The following is a 15,006-nucleotide window of genomic DNA, read 5'->3' on the forward strand; positions in this document are numbered from 1 at the left end:
CAAATAAAGATGTGTCCACTTATTTACTGCCCTTCCCCCCTAAAACATTTTCAGAGACAAATGTTGACTGTCAGATTGAAATTTAATAAGCTTTGAAGTGAAGCAGATAACTCTGTTGATAATGCTTTATAGGTTTGCAACAAAAGAAAACGAGGCTTAGTGGTGTGTCTTGGCACTATTTAGATAAAGAGGTCCAGGATGCAAACCTGTGGACTGGCCGTCCTGCCATCCTCACCAAAACCCCCAATCAGGTAAAGCTGATCATTCCAAAGGCAGGTTCGATGGCCCACGCGTTTCAGCCTGCGGTCTGCACAGGGGAAGTGGAACCACAGAGGAGGAGACTTGCCTGTTGGATAGGGGCAGAGGGTTATTGAGGCAGTAGCACTCTGTCATTTGTAGAACTCAGCACGACCAAGGGCTTGCCCGTTGTTATTCTGCTCAGTTGATTCGTAGGCCTCTTCGAATGCTTAATATTCTGGGTACTACTTTAATTCCTGTCAACTAATTTCTCCTCCTCCCTACCCCATCACTCCACCCTCTTTCTGCAGTCTTTAGTTTTCCCCCGTCTTCCCACCTTTCCCCCTTCAACCATTAGCCTGGCTCTCACGGGTATCATAGATGTAGAGATCATTGCAGATGGTGTCTCTAGCTCTGCTCAGAGTTTCTCCACCAAACAGCACAGCAAAGGGCCCGACCACAGAACATGAGTGATGCCGTAGTCCTTGGGGCCCCTTCTGGGACCCCTGCCCACTGCTCACCAGCCTTGCAAGCTGTTCCATCAAATGAGGGGCAACAGGTGGTTCCTCCTTGGGGAGAAAGAAAGGACTGTCCGAAGAAACCTGGGCACCACAATTTTAGCCTGTTCCCATCCTAAACAAGACGCATGAGGAGCTAATACCTTGATTTTCCCATGACTCCAATGCCCAGCTACTTCTGGTTCAGTTAAGTTGCAACCTCCAAAGAGCAACAGCTGATGACCTGGATGGGGCCCAGGAATTTGGAGCAGGGCCGCACAGTGACCTGAGCGTGAGGCTGTGTGGCAGCCTTCTTCCTTGTAGCTGTGGACATGCCAGAAAATGAGGCCTGAGTGGGTTTTCTGGAAAATATAAGTGCCACCGCCCTTGCCAAGCATGGATGGAGAGGAGGCACAGGCCAGTGCGGTAGGTGGGAGAGGGAGGGTAATACAGAGAGCTCAGCTAGCTTAAACATGGTGGGTTTCCCCGGAAGGAGGGTGCTAGGGTGAGGACGTGGATAAATTGCCTGAGAAATCTTTCAGGCTTTTGTTTTTCCAGAGTGTTGATGAAAGGAGAGTGAAAGGTTTTGGGCGGGGGGTGCCATACCAATAGGTGCGGGCGTTGGGGTCCAGCCTTAACGTATAGATGCTTCCATAGCGTCGCTGAGTGCGGATACCGCCCTCTCGGCCAGCCACCCGCAGCTCTCGGTCCGAGAGGCGAGTGCAGGTGTGACTACTGAGGCCGGCGGGGGGGCAGTCGCCAGGGGTCGCTGTCCACGCCTCCCACACACCGCGCTCTGTGTCCAGCGCGGTCACTGTTGCCAAGCGGCGCGACCCGTCCCAGCCGCCCACCACGCAGAGCCAGCGCCCGCCCACGGGTGCCGCGTCGTGGTGACTGCGCGCGGGGGTTCCCTGGGCTCCCAATCGTACGGCCTGGCCCCTAGCCGGGTCGAAGACCACCGTGTCGCTGCTGGGCTCTCTCGCTCCTCCTGCTAGGAGACCACCTACGAGATAGAACTGTCCCCGCAGTTCGGTGCATGAATGGAAGGCCCGAGCCAAAAGCGCGTCCCGAGCCACCGGCCTCCAGGCCCAGCCCGAGGCCTGACCCGGGGGCGCTGCCACCGCCATGCGGCCCGGGGAGAGGGAGGGCGGTGGGGTCTGCGGCTGGGAACGCGCCCCTACATGGCGGGCCAAGCACCTCGCCTTCGGCGGTCTTCCCCGGGAACCTCCCCTTACCGGACGTCAGCCGGGGTTCCCAACCTCAAGCCCCCGCCTTCTCTCCGCCGTCACTCAGCAACCACTGCAGCGGCTGCAGCGCGACCGCTGCAAACCTAAGGTCGCAAAGCAACGGTTACCGTGGAGACAGGACACCTGGGTGGCTACCCGGACCCATACGGGTGGTACCACCAAGGCTATGGGAGCTGTATCAGGTCAATAAGAATCCTGCAAGATTGTTAACCTCAGAAGGGCGGAGTGCAGTCGGGTCCTTAGAAGAAACCCCTGTGGTCTCAGTGGTGAACTGATTTGCAGTTAGGACATTTGAGGTGCAGGTGCTGCTCCACTAGGGCCGGGAGGGATCATTTGGTTTCAGGGTTTCTAACTCGGGCTAGGCTAGGAAGGGGAAGCAAAAGTCAGAGGGTGGGGGAGTGAAAGTTGACTGAGCACTGGCCCGAGAGATAGGAGACCTGGGTTCTAGTCCCAGCTGCGCCCCTGGCCCTCAAAGGCATTATTTCTCTCTAGACCTTCTCGGCTGGTTTATTCCTAAAGGCTTGAAGGTCCCCATTGATTGAGTGGGAGAGTCCTTCTTCTGGCCACTAGAGGGTAGCAGAACCCAGTCTCTCAGGGGACTCGCACAGGAAGAGAGAAAGAGAAGAGAGTGAGAGAGAAACTACCAAGACTTAGAAGAGTGAAGTGGGGGAAGAGTGAGAAAATGAGAACAGACTCCTGCCCTTCCCTGATACCTTTCTTTATTTAAGCCAGGTTCCCGATATTAACTCTGGCTGCCAGGACCCAGTGATGACTGAAGAGGCCCAAATGGAAGCTCACTGGTTTCAGCTGAAGGAGGAAATACAGATTTTTTTCCCTCCCGACACAGCTGGGGTGGGGCAAAAACAGGATCTGTGTCCTCTGAGACTGGGCTGTAAGTGTAAGTAATAACTGCCTCTTGTGGCCTTTGGTTTCTACACATCACTTTGCTCCCCATCATACCTGAGAAATTGAGACCATAGAGAGTGGTCAGGCAGGAGGATCACTTGAGGCCAGGAGTTCAAGACCAACCTGGGTAACATAGCGAGACCCTGTCTCTACAAAAAGAAAAGAGAGAGAGAGAGAGGCCAGGGGTGCAGTGAGGATGGGCATATGATGCAGGGTCCAATGGCACAGCAGTGCTTTCCCCTCCTCTTCCCAACTTTTGGTCCTCAGAGAACACAGCATGGGGACAGCATGGGCAGGAAAGGCACAGTTATAGAGACTGGAAGGTTACCAGGACCTGTTCCCCACCTGTACCTTCAAGCCAAGATTCAACAACAGCTTTGAAAGTCTCTGCCCTCCCAACTATAGCTTTCCCTGCATATGACAGGCAGTGTTCTCAGTTTTCCAAAATCATGGTAAAAAAAATCTCTTAAAAAATCACTAACTTTGGCCGGGCGCGGTGGCTCAAGCCTGTAATCCCAGCACTTTGGGAGGCTGAGGCGGGTGGATCACAAGGTCGAGAGATCGAGACCATCCTGGTCAACATGGTGAAACGCCGTCTCTACTAAAAATACAAAAAATTAGCTGGGCATGGTGGCGCGTGCCTGTAATCCCAGCTACTCAGGAGGCTGAGGCAGGAGAATTGCCTGAACCCAGGAAGTGGAGGTTGTGGTGAGCCGAGATCGCGCCATTGCACTCCAGCCTGGGTAACAAGAGCGAAACTCCGTCTCAAAAAAAAAAAAAAAAAAAAAAAAAATCACTAACTTTTACTGTCCTTGGCTGAAATCTGAAAGTCAGTCTTCTCCCTCAGGCTTCTCACTGGCCAACCTCCCAACAGCTGGATTCGGATCTGTCACAGTCCTAGGATTAGGCAAGGGCCTGCCTCAGGGGTGGGGCAATTTTCCTTGAATCTTATTGGCCTGTATGCCCGTTTTAGGTTCTTGCTTTTGCCTAAGTCTTTGGCTGTTCTGTCAGACTTATTTTCGGCCTCTCCTGGATAGAAATGGGAACTCCCTACCCCAGGGGCCTTTCCAGCTCCTCTCTCCCAGCTTCCTCTCTGACTGAGCCCTTAGCAGTAGGCATCTTAGTTAGACATGGAGCTTGAACGTCACATACTCCCTGGCTGTACCCTCTCCAATTCTGTACCTAGATGCTTCCAGGTCCTCCTAATAGCTGGAAGCATCTACCCATTGCTTTGCCAACCCGAGACCCTGGGAGAGGATCTGCCTAGGACTCCTACCTTGTTAGGTTAGTTTGAACCAAATCTATATTCTGGAGGAGGGAGAACAGAAGCCAGAACGAGAGACACAGAGAGAGGAAGAAAGCAAACCAGCCAACTCAGACTTGTATGATACATGCCTCACACCACGGGACAGCATCTGCAGTGCTCTATAAGGACCTCGTCAATGCTACACAAACTGAAAGGGCATTAAGAGGAGTGAAAGGAGCTGGTGTGGTGGCTCACGCCTGTAATCCCAGCACTTGGGAGGCTGAGGGGGGTGGATCATGAGGTCAGGGGTTCAGGACCAGCCTGACCAACATGATGAAACCCCATCTCTACTTAAAACTACAAAAATTAGCCGGGCGTGGTGGCGCGAACCTGTAATCCCAGCTACTTGGGAGGCTGAGGCAGAAGAAATGCTTGAACCCGGGAGGTGGAAGTTGCAGTGAGCCGAGAGCATGCCATTGCACTCCAGCCTGGGTGACTAGGTGACAGAGCGAGACTGTGTCTCAAAAAAAAACCAAAAAACGAAACCCCCAAAAAACAGGTAAGTGAAAGGGAGAGCTGAGAGAAAATTCTGAGACACAGGAAGAAGGGCAGCCAGGGCTCTGGACTTGCTTTCACCTGCTAATAATATACGGGGACAACCTCTGTCCAGGCATGGGAGCAGGGACTGAATATCCTGAAGGTCTTCCAATCCTGATGTGACCTCTGACTTTGGCTTTGTCTCAGTCAGCCAAGGGTCTACGTTATCTCTAGCAAGCAAGCACCCAGCTTCCTACCTCGCCTTAAATGTCCCTCCTCTATCTCTTGACCTTGTGATCTGTCTGCCTCAGCCTCCCAAAGTTGAATTTGATATTTCCTAGGCCTAGCGACTGGTATATTAAATGCATTTTCAACTTATATGTTCAATTTGCAATGGGCTTCTCAGGACATAACCCCATCATGAGTCAGGGAGCATTTGTGTATTTTTCTGTCTCTAAGTTTCCATTTTTCTCACTGTGCCTTGAGATCTGTCTCTCACCATTTCTACTTTTGTGTTTCCCTCTCTGGGTTACTGCCCTTTTTTTCCTGCTGAACAGAGCCAGCCATCTGTCTTTCCTGCAAGGAGCTTTAGAACTTTTCAGAAGTGGCCAGACTTCTTCCCTTTGGCAGCTCTCTAGAACTGTAGCACCAGTGTGGGGCCCCTGGGCAGTCATAATGTCTTGATTTTGGATGAGGACCTGAGTGAGCTTCAATACATAGGGCCTCAGGAAGTAGGATTTCCCCAGAGAAGACCTCAGTGGGGTCTTAATGTCAAAGACGTTTGTCCCTTAACGCATACTCCGGTTCTAGATTTTGTGGTAGTGTGTTTACGGGAACTTGGGAAGTTCGTGGAGTGAGAGCAAGGAGGAGGGGCTCTGCACACAACTGGACCTACTAAGGAACAGGACCTGAACATGCCTTGCATTCAGCTGCCTCCTCCCCTGGATGGCACACTCCAGCTTTAGGGCCCTCGAGGAACAAGCAGATTGAGCCCCCTGCACGCCAAGAGTTGTTAGGCAATCAGGAAATGTGGTTATCATTAAAGGATTGGGCTGGTATTGGGGAATCGGTGGGCCTACAGGATAGGCAAAGAACAAAATAGCACACGGCAAGGTTTCGATGTCATTGCCTAGAAAACAGGAGGCCACCATCCTGATATTGGGCATAGTGAAGCTCCATCTGGAGGGGAGCAAAGGTGTTTTCTAGGGGAGGAAAAGCTGCTGGAGCCGCTGTGTCCCATGTGGGGATATGCTCATACCTCCATGGATGGAGGGGGTGATCCTAGGGAGGAGCAGGAGGAGTGACTTAAGGCCCGTATTGATAATCTTTCACCACATCATCAGCTCCTCAACACCTTTCTGTACAAACTGCAGAAAGTTTGCAATGAGCAGATCAGTAATAGCTTATCACAGAGACAGAGTTGTACAGAAATGGATCACAGATATTTTATCCACACTCACGCTTCCAACTTGTTCCACTCTGATTTATTTTTCACCCTCCTCCCTCCCCAAGCACAAGGGACTCTCCCCCAGCCTCTGACTCTTCCTGACCTGGGACCTCACTGCAGACAGAACAGGATATTACTCACCAAGGAGCTCTCTCATCTACTTCTACCCCCAACCCATCCTCCAGCACCTCACCCTCCCTCCCACCCCTTCCCACCGAGGCCCACTCCCTCCCTCCCCCACTCACTCAGTCTGACCCTCACTCTCACTCTTCTCCCCCACCCCACCCCGCCCATCTTGTCCCTCCCTGACTCACCTCAAGTCCCATTGACACAAACAAAAATTTCAGCACAACCCACTCGAACCGGTTTGGCTGAGGCGTGCAGCCTGTCATGAGGACAGAGACAGATACAAGCGGATGCTTGGACGCCTGCAGTTCATGAAGAACATCCGCTGCTGTGCACACAGAGACAGTCCCACATATGTGCATAGCATGTGCGTGTACAGAAATACCTAGATAGGGAACACAAGCCGGTGGTAGATAGCATGTTCTAGTTGTTTCTGTGTCTGTCTCTCCTGATTGAGGGTTGCTTGAGGGCAGGGACTATGTGTTGTGTGTCTGGGTCTCCTCCCTTGAGCCTGACACATAGTGGTGCTCACTTAATACCTGTTGAAGGAATGCATGGTGCAGGTGTGCACGCAGCAATGCCACTCAGACAAACACACACGACAGAGACACTACCGTGGCTTGAATTGTTCTCGTTCTCAGGGCCCAGCATGTGGGTGGGAGGAGGATTGGAGTGAGGCATGTGGGGAATAGGAATTCAACGTGGAAGAGGGACCCGAACCAGCATACCAAGCATTGGTCTTGAAAATCTTCCTTATCCAATATTTACTTCCAGCCCCCATCCTAGAATAAGTCTTCCCCAGCCTTCGTCCTAGGAGAGGGTAGGAAAGGCGTAAGTTTGAGGGCATATTCTCCCAAGCATGGCCCTTGTGAGACATACAGGGCTGAGGGAAGGAGGAGACAGAGGGACTTGAGATAGATGCTTGTGAAAGGAGGAGCAAGATCCCTACCTCCGTCAAAGGCCTGGAGAGGGCTGCCAGACTCCAGTGTTCCTCTCAGGCCCTGTGGTGCCCTTAGCCTACTTCATGGCTGCCTCTGGTGTTTACTGGGACCCACACATACCCATGAAAAAAATGAGTACGGCCACACCCTAAGACCACCTCTGGTCAGCTGTGCCTCCCTTCCGTCGTGTCGTGCTCCATATGGCTAGAGCTCAGGGTGAGTGATGGAGGGGCCCAGCCAGGGCTTCACAGACATCCTGACTGGTAGCTTTCACAGGGGTGTGCTGTGAATGGATGGGCTGAAGGAGATTGGATCCCCATCTTGTGATCTAACTGCTTTCCCACTCCCATGCCTCAGTTTCTCCTGTGGCTTCCTCTACCTGGAGGGGTGAATCCGTGGGAAGGAAAGCAGCTCCTCGGAACGCGTGCACTAGGATCCAAGGTGTGATAATTATAATTATAACACAGGATGCTCCCCCTCCCATTCCCGCTGGCCCTACTCCACCTCTGCCACAGTGGATCTCAAAGCAGCATCTGGGTGGGGCTGTTCCCTTGGCACAGGTGGGGACTTGACGAGGGGAAGGGGTTAGAGGTGGAGAGAAACTGGGGAGTTCTGGCATCCAGCCTGGCCTTTAAGCGCCTCTGACCTGCAGGAAATAGCCCCTGAAGAAGAGGTCACTGCCATGGTCATTGATGAGAGTTGGGATCTAGAGCCAGAGTTGGGGTCACAGTCCAGCGACAGGAATAAAGTCCAGGTCACAACCCTAACTGACGGCCAGTCAGGATCTCTGCTTTACTGATCCTACTTCACCACCTTTTCCATCTGGACAGCTCGTTTATTCAGAAATTGAGGCTTTCACCAAAATTTCTTCAGTTCCCAGGCAATGATGTGGCCTGTCCTAGCATGGAAGACTGAGACAAGATTACAAAACAAGCCCAACTTTCAAGGTGTTCACAGGCTACAACTCTTGCCCTGTCCCACAATTTAATACATTTACGGAATCCCTGGCACACAGCAGGCCTCAATCAATGCTTTTTTGACTCGAAGCTTACAATTTAGTTAAGGAGATAAGATGTGCACAAATTATGAGCACATAAGCTATAATAAAAGGACTAGCAAAGGCTGAGGAAGAATAGAAGAAAGATTAATTTGGGTGGGAGGAGCAGAGAAGGCTTCACAAAGATGTGGCATTTGAGGTTGGCTTTGCAAGATGAGTAAGAGTCTTACAGGTCGAGTTGGTGTGGTGGTCGTAGAAAATCCGCATGGAACAACCCTTCCTTATGGCTTCTTTCTGCCTCCTCCAGATGGAAGGGTCCTACTGCAAATCTTTAATCTATATTTGTTTCTTCTCCCACGTCTATCGCTATATTTACCTGGTTCTTTTTTTTAGTACTAGTCTGCAAGTGATCTTGCCCCTCCTCTTCACTAAATTTTCAGTGGCCTGAGAAAGAATATGCCCTCTTCCTCTGGCTATCCCAGGGAGGCCAGTAAGGTTTGGTGTAACTTGGCAGTCACATTTGATGCATTCAGAATGGAAACACATGGATGAAAGTGCTTATAGGAATACAGGGCCAGAGTGCTTGACATTAAGATTGTCTTTGCAAAGGACAGACCTATGGTCCTGTCCAATCACCTTGGAGTAAAATGGGTAAAATGACCATGGAGGCTGGGCATGGTGGCTCACGTTACAATCTCAGCACTTTGGGAGGCCGAGGTGGGTGGATTATGAGGTCAGGAGTTCGAGACCATCCTGGCCAACATGGTGAAACCCCGTCTCTACTAAAGATACAAAAAATTAGCTGGGCATGGTGGTGTGCGTCTGTAATTTCAGCTACTCAGGAGGCTGAGGCAGGAGAATTGCTTGAACAAGGGATTTGGAGAGCTGAGATCGCACCACTGGACTCCAGCCTGGTGACAGAACGAGACTACATCTAAAAAAAAAAAAAAGACCATGGAGACGGTAGAGCGCAACCTTTCTCCTCAGGTTGTGCTGCTGCGTTTTGGGGACTCCTGGCCAGGTAACAAGGTGTTGAAACTGAGAGAGGGCCCTGATAGGGAAGCCAGGAACCTGGAGGGCTAATTCCTTGGTTTCTCCTATGTGGAGTTGGGGTTAGATAAGTTACATAAGCTCTTTCTCAGGGGTCTTTGAACTACTTCCCTACCTCAGGGATAGAGGTGTCTAAGCAAACCATGGGACTCCTCTGGCAAGGCCCTCCCCACTCTGGGCCTCGGCCATCTCATCTGAAGACTGAAGTGTATAGGCGAGCACTGACAGACTCCTCCTCGGTTCTGGCCTTCTCTGGTTCTGTGGCTCCAAAGCTGAGACCCTCCAGGAGATCCAGGAACTTGCCAAGGCCCCCGGGAGGTAGCAAGGCTAGCTGGGGTGTGGGACGCTTGGGTTCCTTTCTACCCACAAGGGCCCTGCCCCCGTTCATCCTGGCCTGGCCTGGTGCCCTGGGCCTCCCTCCGCCTCTCCCTTCATAACCCCTTCCACATACTTACAGGTAAACCTGGAGCTGAGGATGCGACCCCAGCGCCCCCACCCAGGTCCTTCCTCCTTCCCTCCCTCCCTGGCGCCCATTAGCTAGCCCAGGCCGTGGGGGTGGTGACTGCTGAGTCTCCGTGCCAGGCCCAGCCCCCAGAAACGCACCTGTTCTGACCTGCTGAGCAGGTTCCCAGGTTTCTGCCGTCGTTGTTGGCCACGGCGTGGGAAGCAGCTCTGGGGGAGCTCGGAGCTCCCGATCAGGGCTTCTTGGGGGTAGCTACGGCTGGGTGGGTAGAACGGGGCCGGGGCTGGGTCCCCTAGCGGAGACCCGAGTGAGAGAGGCAAGAACTCTGCGGCTTCCTGCCTTCTGGGTCAATTCCTTATTCAAGTCTGCAGCGGCTCCCAGGGAGATATTGGTGGAACTTCAGAAACACTGAGCAGTCTGCCCTTCAACCATGCCCCTGTCCCTGGGAGCCGAGATTTGGGGGCCTGAGGCTGGGCTGCTGCTGCTGCTGCTGCTGGCATCGTTTACAGGTAAGACTTGCCTGAACCATCAGGACACTTGCTTCTGAGCCCAGCCGGGCGCTGACACACACGCACACACACAAACAAACATTCTCCTTCCTTTGACTCTGAACTCAGAGCCGGTCTCTCTCTCCCAGCGCCAGCTTCCAGCAGTGTCCCCAGAAAAGCCAGTAGAGTCCTTCCCCTCCATGTTTCCTCCCAGCCCCGAGGCCAGGTCACTGTGTTTGGGATCCTTGACACCTCTGCCTTGCCTAGGCCTGAGCTGTCTTGGGGAATAGATGTGGTGACCCAGTGCAGGTGGGCAGGGAGGTGCGACTTGTGAGGATCCTGTTCCCCCCAGGGTTTTCGGAGGTGCCTTGGCCTACCCCCTGGGCTCTGCCTGGAACTGGGGCTGCCTCAGGGCTCAGTTGGTCTCTGCAGTCATCAGGGTGCAGGAAGCCTGATGCTCAGAGAGTGGATGGGGGATTTCTATTTCCTTCTCTTCTCTCCATGATGTTCTAGAGCACCAGGACGGGGGCACCTGCTGGGGACTATGGGAGAGCTGAGAACGTCTGTCACTCGGGCCCCTCCCTTTCTCTAGGCACAGTATTAGGTGCCAGGGTGGTAATGAGGGGGTTTGGATGGGTGGGGGTCTAAGGTGGGAAACCTTCTGGCTAGGGTGTGGTTCCCTTTTGTTCATCTTCTGTTCCTCTGTTGTCTAACTGGATGCCTTGCATTACCCCTCACCTGCCGCCTGTCCAATGTGTATAGAGCAAATATGAATTCTCAGAATGTATAATCTTCACAGCAGAGGAGAGCGTGTGGGCATGTGTGTGCACAGTGAGACCTCGGTGGGGTTCCATAGGCTGTTCCTAAGGTAATGAGTGACTGAGAAATCTTTCTCCTTCAAAAGATGGGGCCTGATCTGAGCAGCACAGTTTGATTCTCAGCCCCAGGAGCAGTAGCGAGGGAGCCTCTGTTGCCCAGCAAGATCTAGCAGTGATTTCCCTACCTCTGTCTCCAGCCGAAGCTCTCAGGAGGGTAATAAGGCCTAGATGTGTGGGTTGGTGAAGGTATGGGCTGCTCCCGTTCTGCTTGCTTTCTCTTCTTCTTCTTTTTTTCTTTTTTTTTGAGATGGAGTCTGACTCTGTCACTCAGGCTGGAGTGCGGTGGCATGATCTCAGCTCACTGCAACCTCCGCCTCCCGGGTTCAAGTGATTCTCCTGCCTCAGCCTCCAGAGTAGCTGGGATTACAGGCTTGTGCCACCATGCCCAGCTGATTTTTGTATTCTTTTTAGTAGAGACAGGGTTTCACCATGTTGATCACAAGGGTCTTGAACTCCTGACCTCATGATCTGCCTGCCTTGGCCTCCCAAAGTCCTGGGATTACAGGCATGAGCCAACGCTCCTGGCCCCACTCTGATTTTATAATAGGTCATGGGCCCAGTCTCCAGTCACAGGATACTGAGCTCTACCCCTGCCATCCCCTCACAGTCCCCTACCATCTGTGTTTTAATTCCCATCTTCCCAGATAATCCTTCTCTCTTAAAAGGCAAAAAGGTGGGGCCCAGTTGCTGCAGTCGGGGAACCCAGCAGTCACTTTCCTGTGGGATCTACCCACACCTAAAGAGAGGAGTCATGCCACCTCAGGACTTGGAAGAGATCAAAGAGATCACCACTTCAACTCTCATTTTACAGATGAAAAAACGGAGAGAAATAGATAGGCAAGTGAGATCTGCAAGATTACTCAGTGTTAGAAGTAGACACACGCGCGCATGCACACAAACATCTCTTTCCTGTGACTCTGAACTGAGGAGCCAATCTCTCTCTACCACCCCCAGCTTCCAGCAGTGTCTCCAGAAGAGCCAGTAGCCCTTCCCTTTCATGTTCCCTCCCAGTCCCCAGGCCAGGTCACTATGTCTGGGATCCCTGATTATCTCTGCTCTGTGTTTGGAGCATAACCAGGGTTAGTGACTTGGTCTTCTGACTCAGAGTTCATTGAAGAATAGTACATTTGAGTGCACACTGGGTACAGCCTGGGTACTAGATGCTGGAGATGGAATGGTGAATGCATCACATGGTCCTTGCCTTCCTTTTCCATGATGGAAAAACTGTTCTTACTAAGAGAAGCCGAGGCAAGGGGAAAGGAGACCCACTTCTAGTTAGACATCATGCAATGACTGACAGGAAGGAAGGAAGCCTGGCCCCAGCTTGCCCCACGAGGCTGGTACCCGGTAGGAGGCCACTCTGCTGCTGCTGCAGCTATCATCTGCACAGAAATGAGGTTGCTTTGGGGGCTGGAGACTTCCAGCCTGAGGATCAGATGGTCCCACCTCCACTACTACCACCATTCTGGCTCTTCTGTGTGTGGACATCTCCTTAAGGCTCCCAGGAACCTGGAATGTTTCATGTCTCTGAGGAATCCTTGGACTGGGAAGTCAGGAGTCTTGGGTCCAGATCCCGTTTCTGCTATTAATCTATTTGGTTACCTTGGGCAGCTATGAAACCAGACTTCAGTAGACCAAGACGATCTCTACTGGCCTTCCAGCTCTGTAATACAATGACTCTGTGATTGTCCAGCCCCGGCTGAAGCAGGGTGCTGGGGTGTTGGAAGAGCCACTGGCTCTGGCTGTGGAGATAGAAGCGAGGAAGGGTTCTGGTCCTGTCTCTCAGAAGGTACCAGAGTACCTTTCCCTAGGATACTGCCTTCCTGGCCCTACTGCAAATTCACCCCCAACCCAAATCCTAGGCCAAATCCTGGGCCCTCCGAGCTCTGAGCCCCAGGGCCCTGCCCCACCCCTGACAGGGAAAGGAGCCCAGGCTTGGGAGGCGCCTCAGCACCACAGTTCTTTGTCTCTCCTTAAAGGGATGAGTTTCCGGGTGAGGTCTCCTCCCTTCTCCCTCCCCCATCTCTTGCCCTGGGGCTGAGGGACCCAAATCTACGAGACACCCCTCCCCCATTAGGATCCTAGTCCCCAGCTCTTTGTCTGGGTTCAGGAACCCTGCAGGACCAGAGGGCGAGTGGTGCTCTGAATTCTGAGGTCTGCCTTCTAGGGGTTAGGATCAGCTTTCTGTCTGAGGTTAGTTTCCTAGAAAAGGAGGGGCCCATCCTTGCTACTCCTGTTTATAAAGGGGGGTAGGCCCTTTCCTGTAGGACCTGCCCAAACCTGGGGAAGCCAGCAAGGGAGGTGGTGAGAACGGGGAGAATCCCAGGGAAGCCCTGTGACCCCGGGTGACCTTGTTCCCACCCTAGTGTTTAAGGAGGATGGGCCAGCGAGGCCCCAGCTAGAGAAGGTGGTGAGGAGCTTAGAGTTCATGATTCCATCCAGCAGACCAGAGCCTCAGGATCCAGGGCTCCTCCAGGCGAAGTGAACTGGGGATTAGCTACTTTGGGGCACAAACCAAGTGAGGAGACGATGATTGGATGTTCTAGCCTCTAAAAATTTGCCTTTGTTCTGACCAAAGTCTAGGCAGAGAGAAGGGATGGCGGTGATGTGGTCATACCACTGCACTCCAGCCTGGGTGACAGAGTGGCACTCTGTGTCAAAAAAAAAAAAAAAAAGAGGAGGTGAAGTTCAGAACTGAGGAGGCATCTGCCATGCCTCCCAGAGGAAGGCTGTGGCGAAGGCGGCTGGGGTCATTCTTTCACTAGAACAGGCAAGCCTGTGGCCTCAAGAGCTTTTCTCATCATTTTCAGGCCACCCCCCACCCCCTTCCCTCTAAATTTAGTGTTTCCTGAGAGCTGGAGTTGAGGCTGTGACTTGGGAGGGGCAGACCTGGCTCCAGTGGGTGGAGAGGCGTATGGTGCAGGGGCTAGGATCCCAGGAGTTTGGGAGAAGCTGAATACTGGGTCTCCCACCCACAGCGTGGCTGTTGCGGTGACTCAGCCGGGCTCAGACTCTGGCTCCTGGGGGTTTAGGGGACTTATCTGTGCTGGGAGCTGTGTCTGGGCCAGAGCTGGGGCTGCCTCAAGGCCTGTCCTCCCCATTGTTCTCATCTCCCTTTGTGATTGTGTGGCCCCCCTCCCCAGACACTAATCTGTGGGTGGGCATTTTGCCCAGGCTGGGAAGCTCTCACTAAGCTGGGGGGCTTAGGACAATGGGGGGTAAGTGAGGGAGGTGGATGAAGGCAGAGAGGGAATCTTCTGGTTTCTAAAGTTCCATAGCACTCCAAGGCCAAGGTCATGGGGGAAAGAGTGGATGGGAAAGGGTTTGCGGGGTTGTGCCTGTCACCTGTCCCGGATGCGGAGCTTCTGTGTGTCCCTCCCAGGTCCCTTCTTACCCCAAACTCACCCACAGACTCCAGCTCTCTGGTAGAGGCTGTTGCTGTAGGGTAAGGGGAGGCAGGAGTTAACAAAGGAGCCTGAGACCCTAGACAGCTTGGACCCCTCCCCCTAGCCCGAGGCAGGATTCCCCCCACTCCCCCCAAAACCACACCAGACAACCCTTACCCAGGCCTGGAGCCAGAGCTGGTTTTTCTGGTGGTGGCAGCAGCAGAGTCCTGACAGAGATTCCCAGGGAGAGGCCTCCTTGGGGGGCCAGAGCTGCTGAGGGCCCAGGGGAGTGGCTGGGGGTAGTGGTGAGAAGGGTGGGAGTCCTTTTATTAGGAACCTGAGGAGCAAGGGCAGAGCGAGCACTTGTTTTGTTCTGCTGGGGAGCCCTTAATGGCAAGTTCCCATCACCTGGAGGGACAGTGACCTCATCTCTGGGTACTTCCACCTTGAGCCTGAGATGAATCTTTCCTCAAGTCTTGGGGTGAGGTGGGGAGGGGTGCTGGGAGTGACATTCCAGGCATGCAGAGGGGAAGGCTCAGAGCCACATGCCACTGACCAAG

At 53.1% G+C, this 15,006-nt stretch overlaps 2 protein-coding genes across 5 annotated transcripts in view; one reads left to right on the forward strand and one right to left on the reverse strand.

The window, feature by feature from the left end:
• KLHDC9 (kelch domain containing 9) lies at positions 1 to 2,059 on the reverse strand. The gene is made up of 4 exons (XM_003937970.4): positions 1,341 to 2,059; positions 899 to 1,058; positions 608 to 806; positions 1 to 346 (listed from the first exon to the last, which is right to left on the reverse strand). The coding sequence occupies exons 1-4, from the start codon at positions 1,859 to 1,861 to the stop codon at positions 180 to 182; spliced, it is 1,047 nt and encodes a 348-aa protein (XP_003938019.1). The 5' UTR covers positions 1,862 to 2,059; the 3' UTR covers positions 1 to 179.
• Positions 2,036 to 15,006, forward strand: part of NECTIN4 (nectin cell adhesion molecule 4) — a 26,301-nt gene continuing 13,330 nt past the window's right edge. For all 4 annotated transcript variants that reach the window (XM_074389605.1, XM_074389608.1, XM_074389607.1 and 1 more), the window contains exons 1-2: positions 2,036 to 2,879; positions 9,016 to 10,203. In XM_074389605.1, the coding sequence (XP_074245706.1) occupies positions 10,125 to 10,203 (79 nt within the window). In that variant the 5' untranslated portion in view covers positions 2,036 to 2,879; positions 9,016 to 10,124. The remainder of the gene's footprint in view (positions 2,880 to 9,015; positions 10,204 to 15,006) is intronic.

The sequence above is a fragment of the Saimiri boliviensis genome, chromosome 19, assembly GCF_048565385.1.
Source record: "Saimiri boliviensis isolate mSaiBol1 chromosome 19, mSaiBol1.pri, whole genome shotgun sequence".
NCBI lineage: Eukaryota > Metazoa > Chordata > Mammalia > Primates > Cebidae > Saimiri > Saimiri boliviensis.

Bases quoted from the DNA above. Each gene is read 5' to 3' on its own strand.
- KLHDC9 (XM_003937970.4), bottom strand. From the start codon at position 1,861: ATGGCGGTGGCAGCGCCCCCGGGTCAGGCCTCGGGCTGGGCCTGGAGG. The intron at 1,059-1,340 runs GTATGGCACCCC...GCATGTCCACAG, and splicing joins CCCAACGCCCGCACCTATTG to CTACAAGGAAGAAGGCTGCC. The intron at 347-607 runs GTGAGAGCCAGG...CCTATCCAACAG, and splicing joins TCTCTACATCTATGATACCC to GCAAGTCTCCTCCTCTGTGG.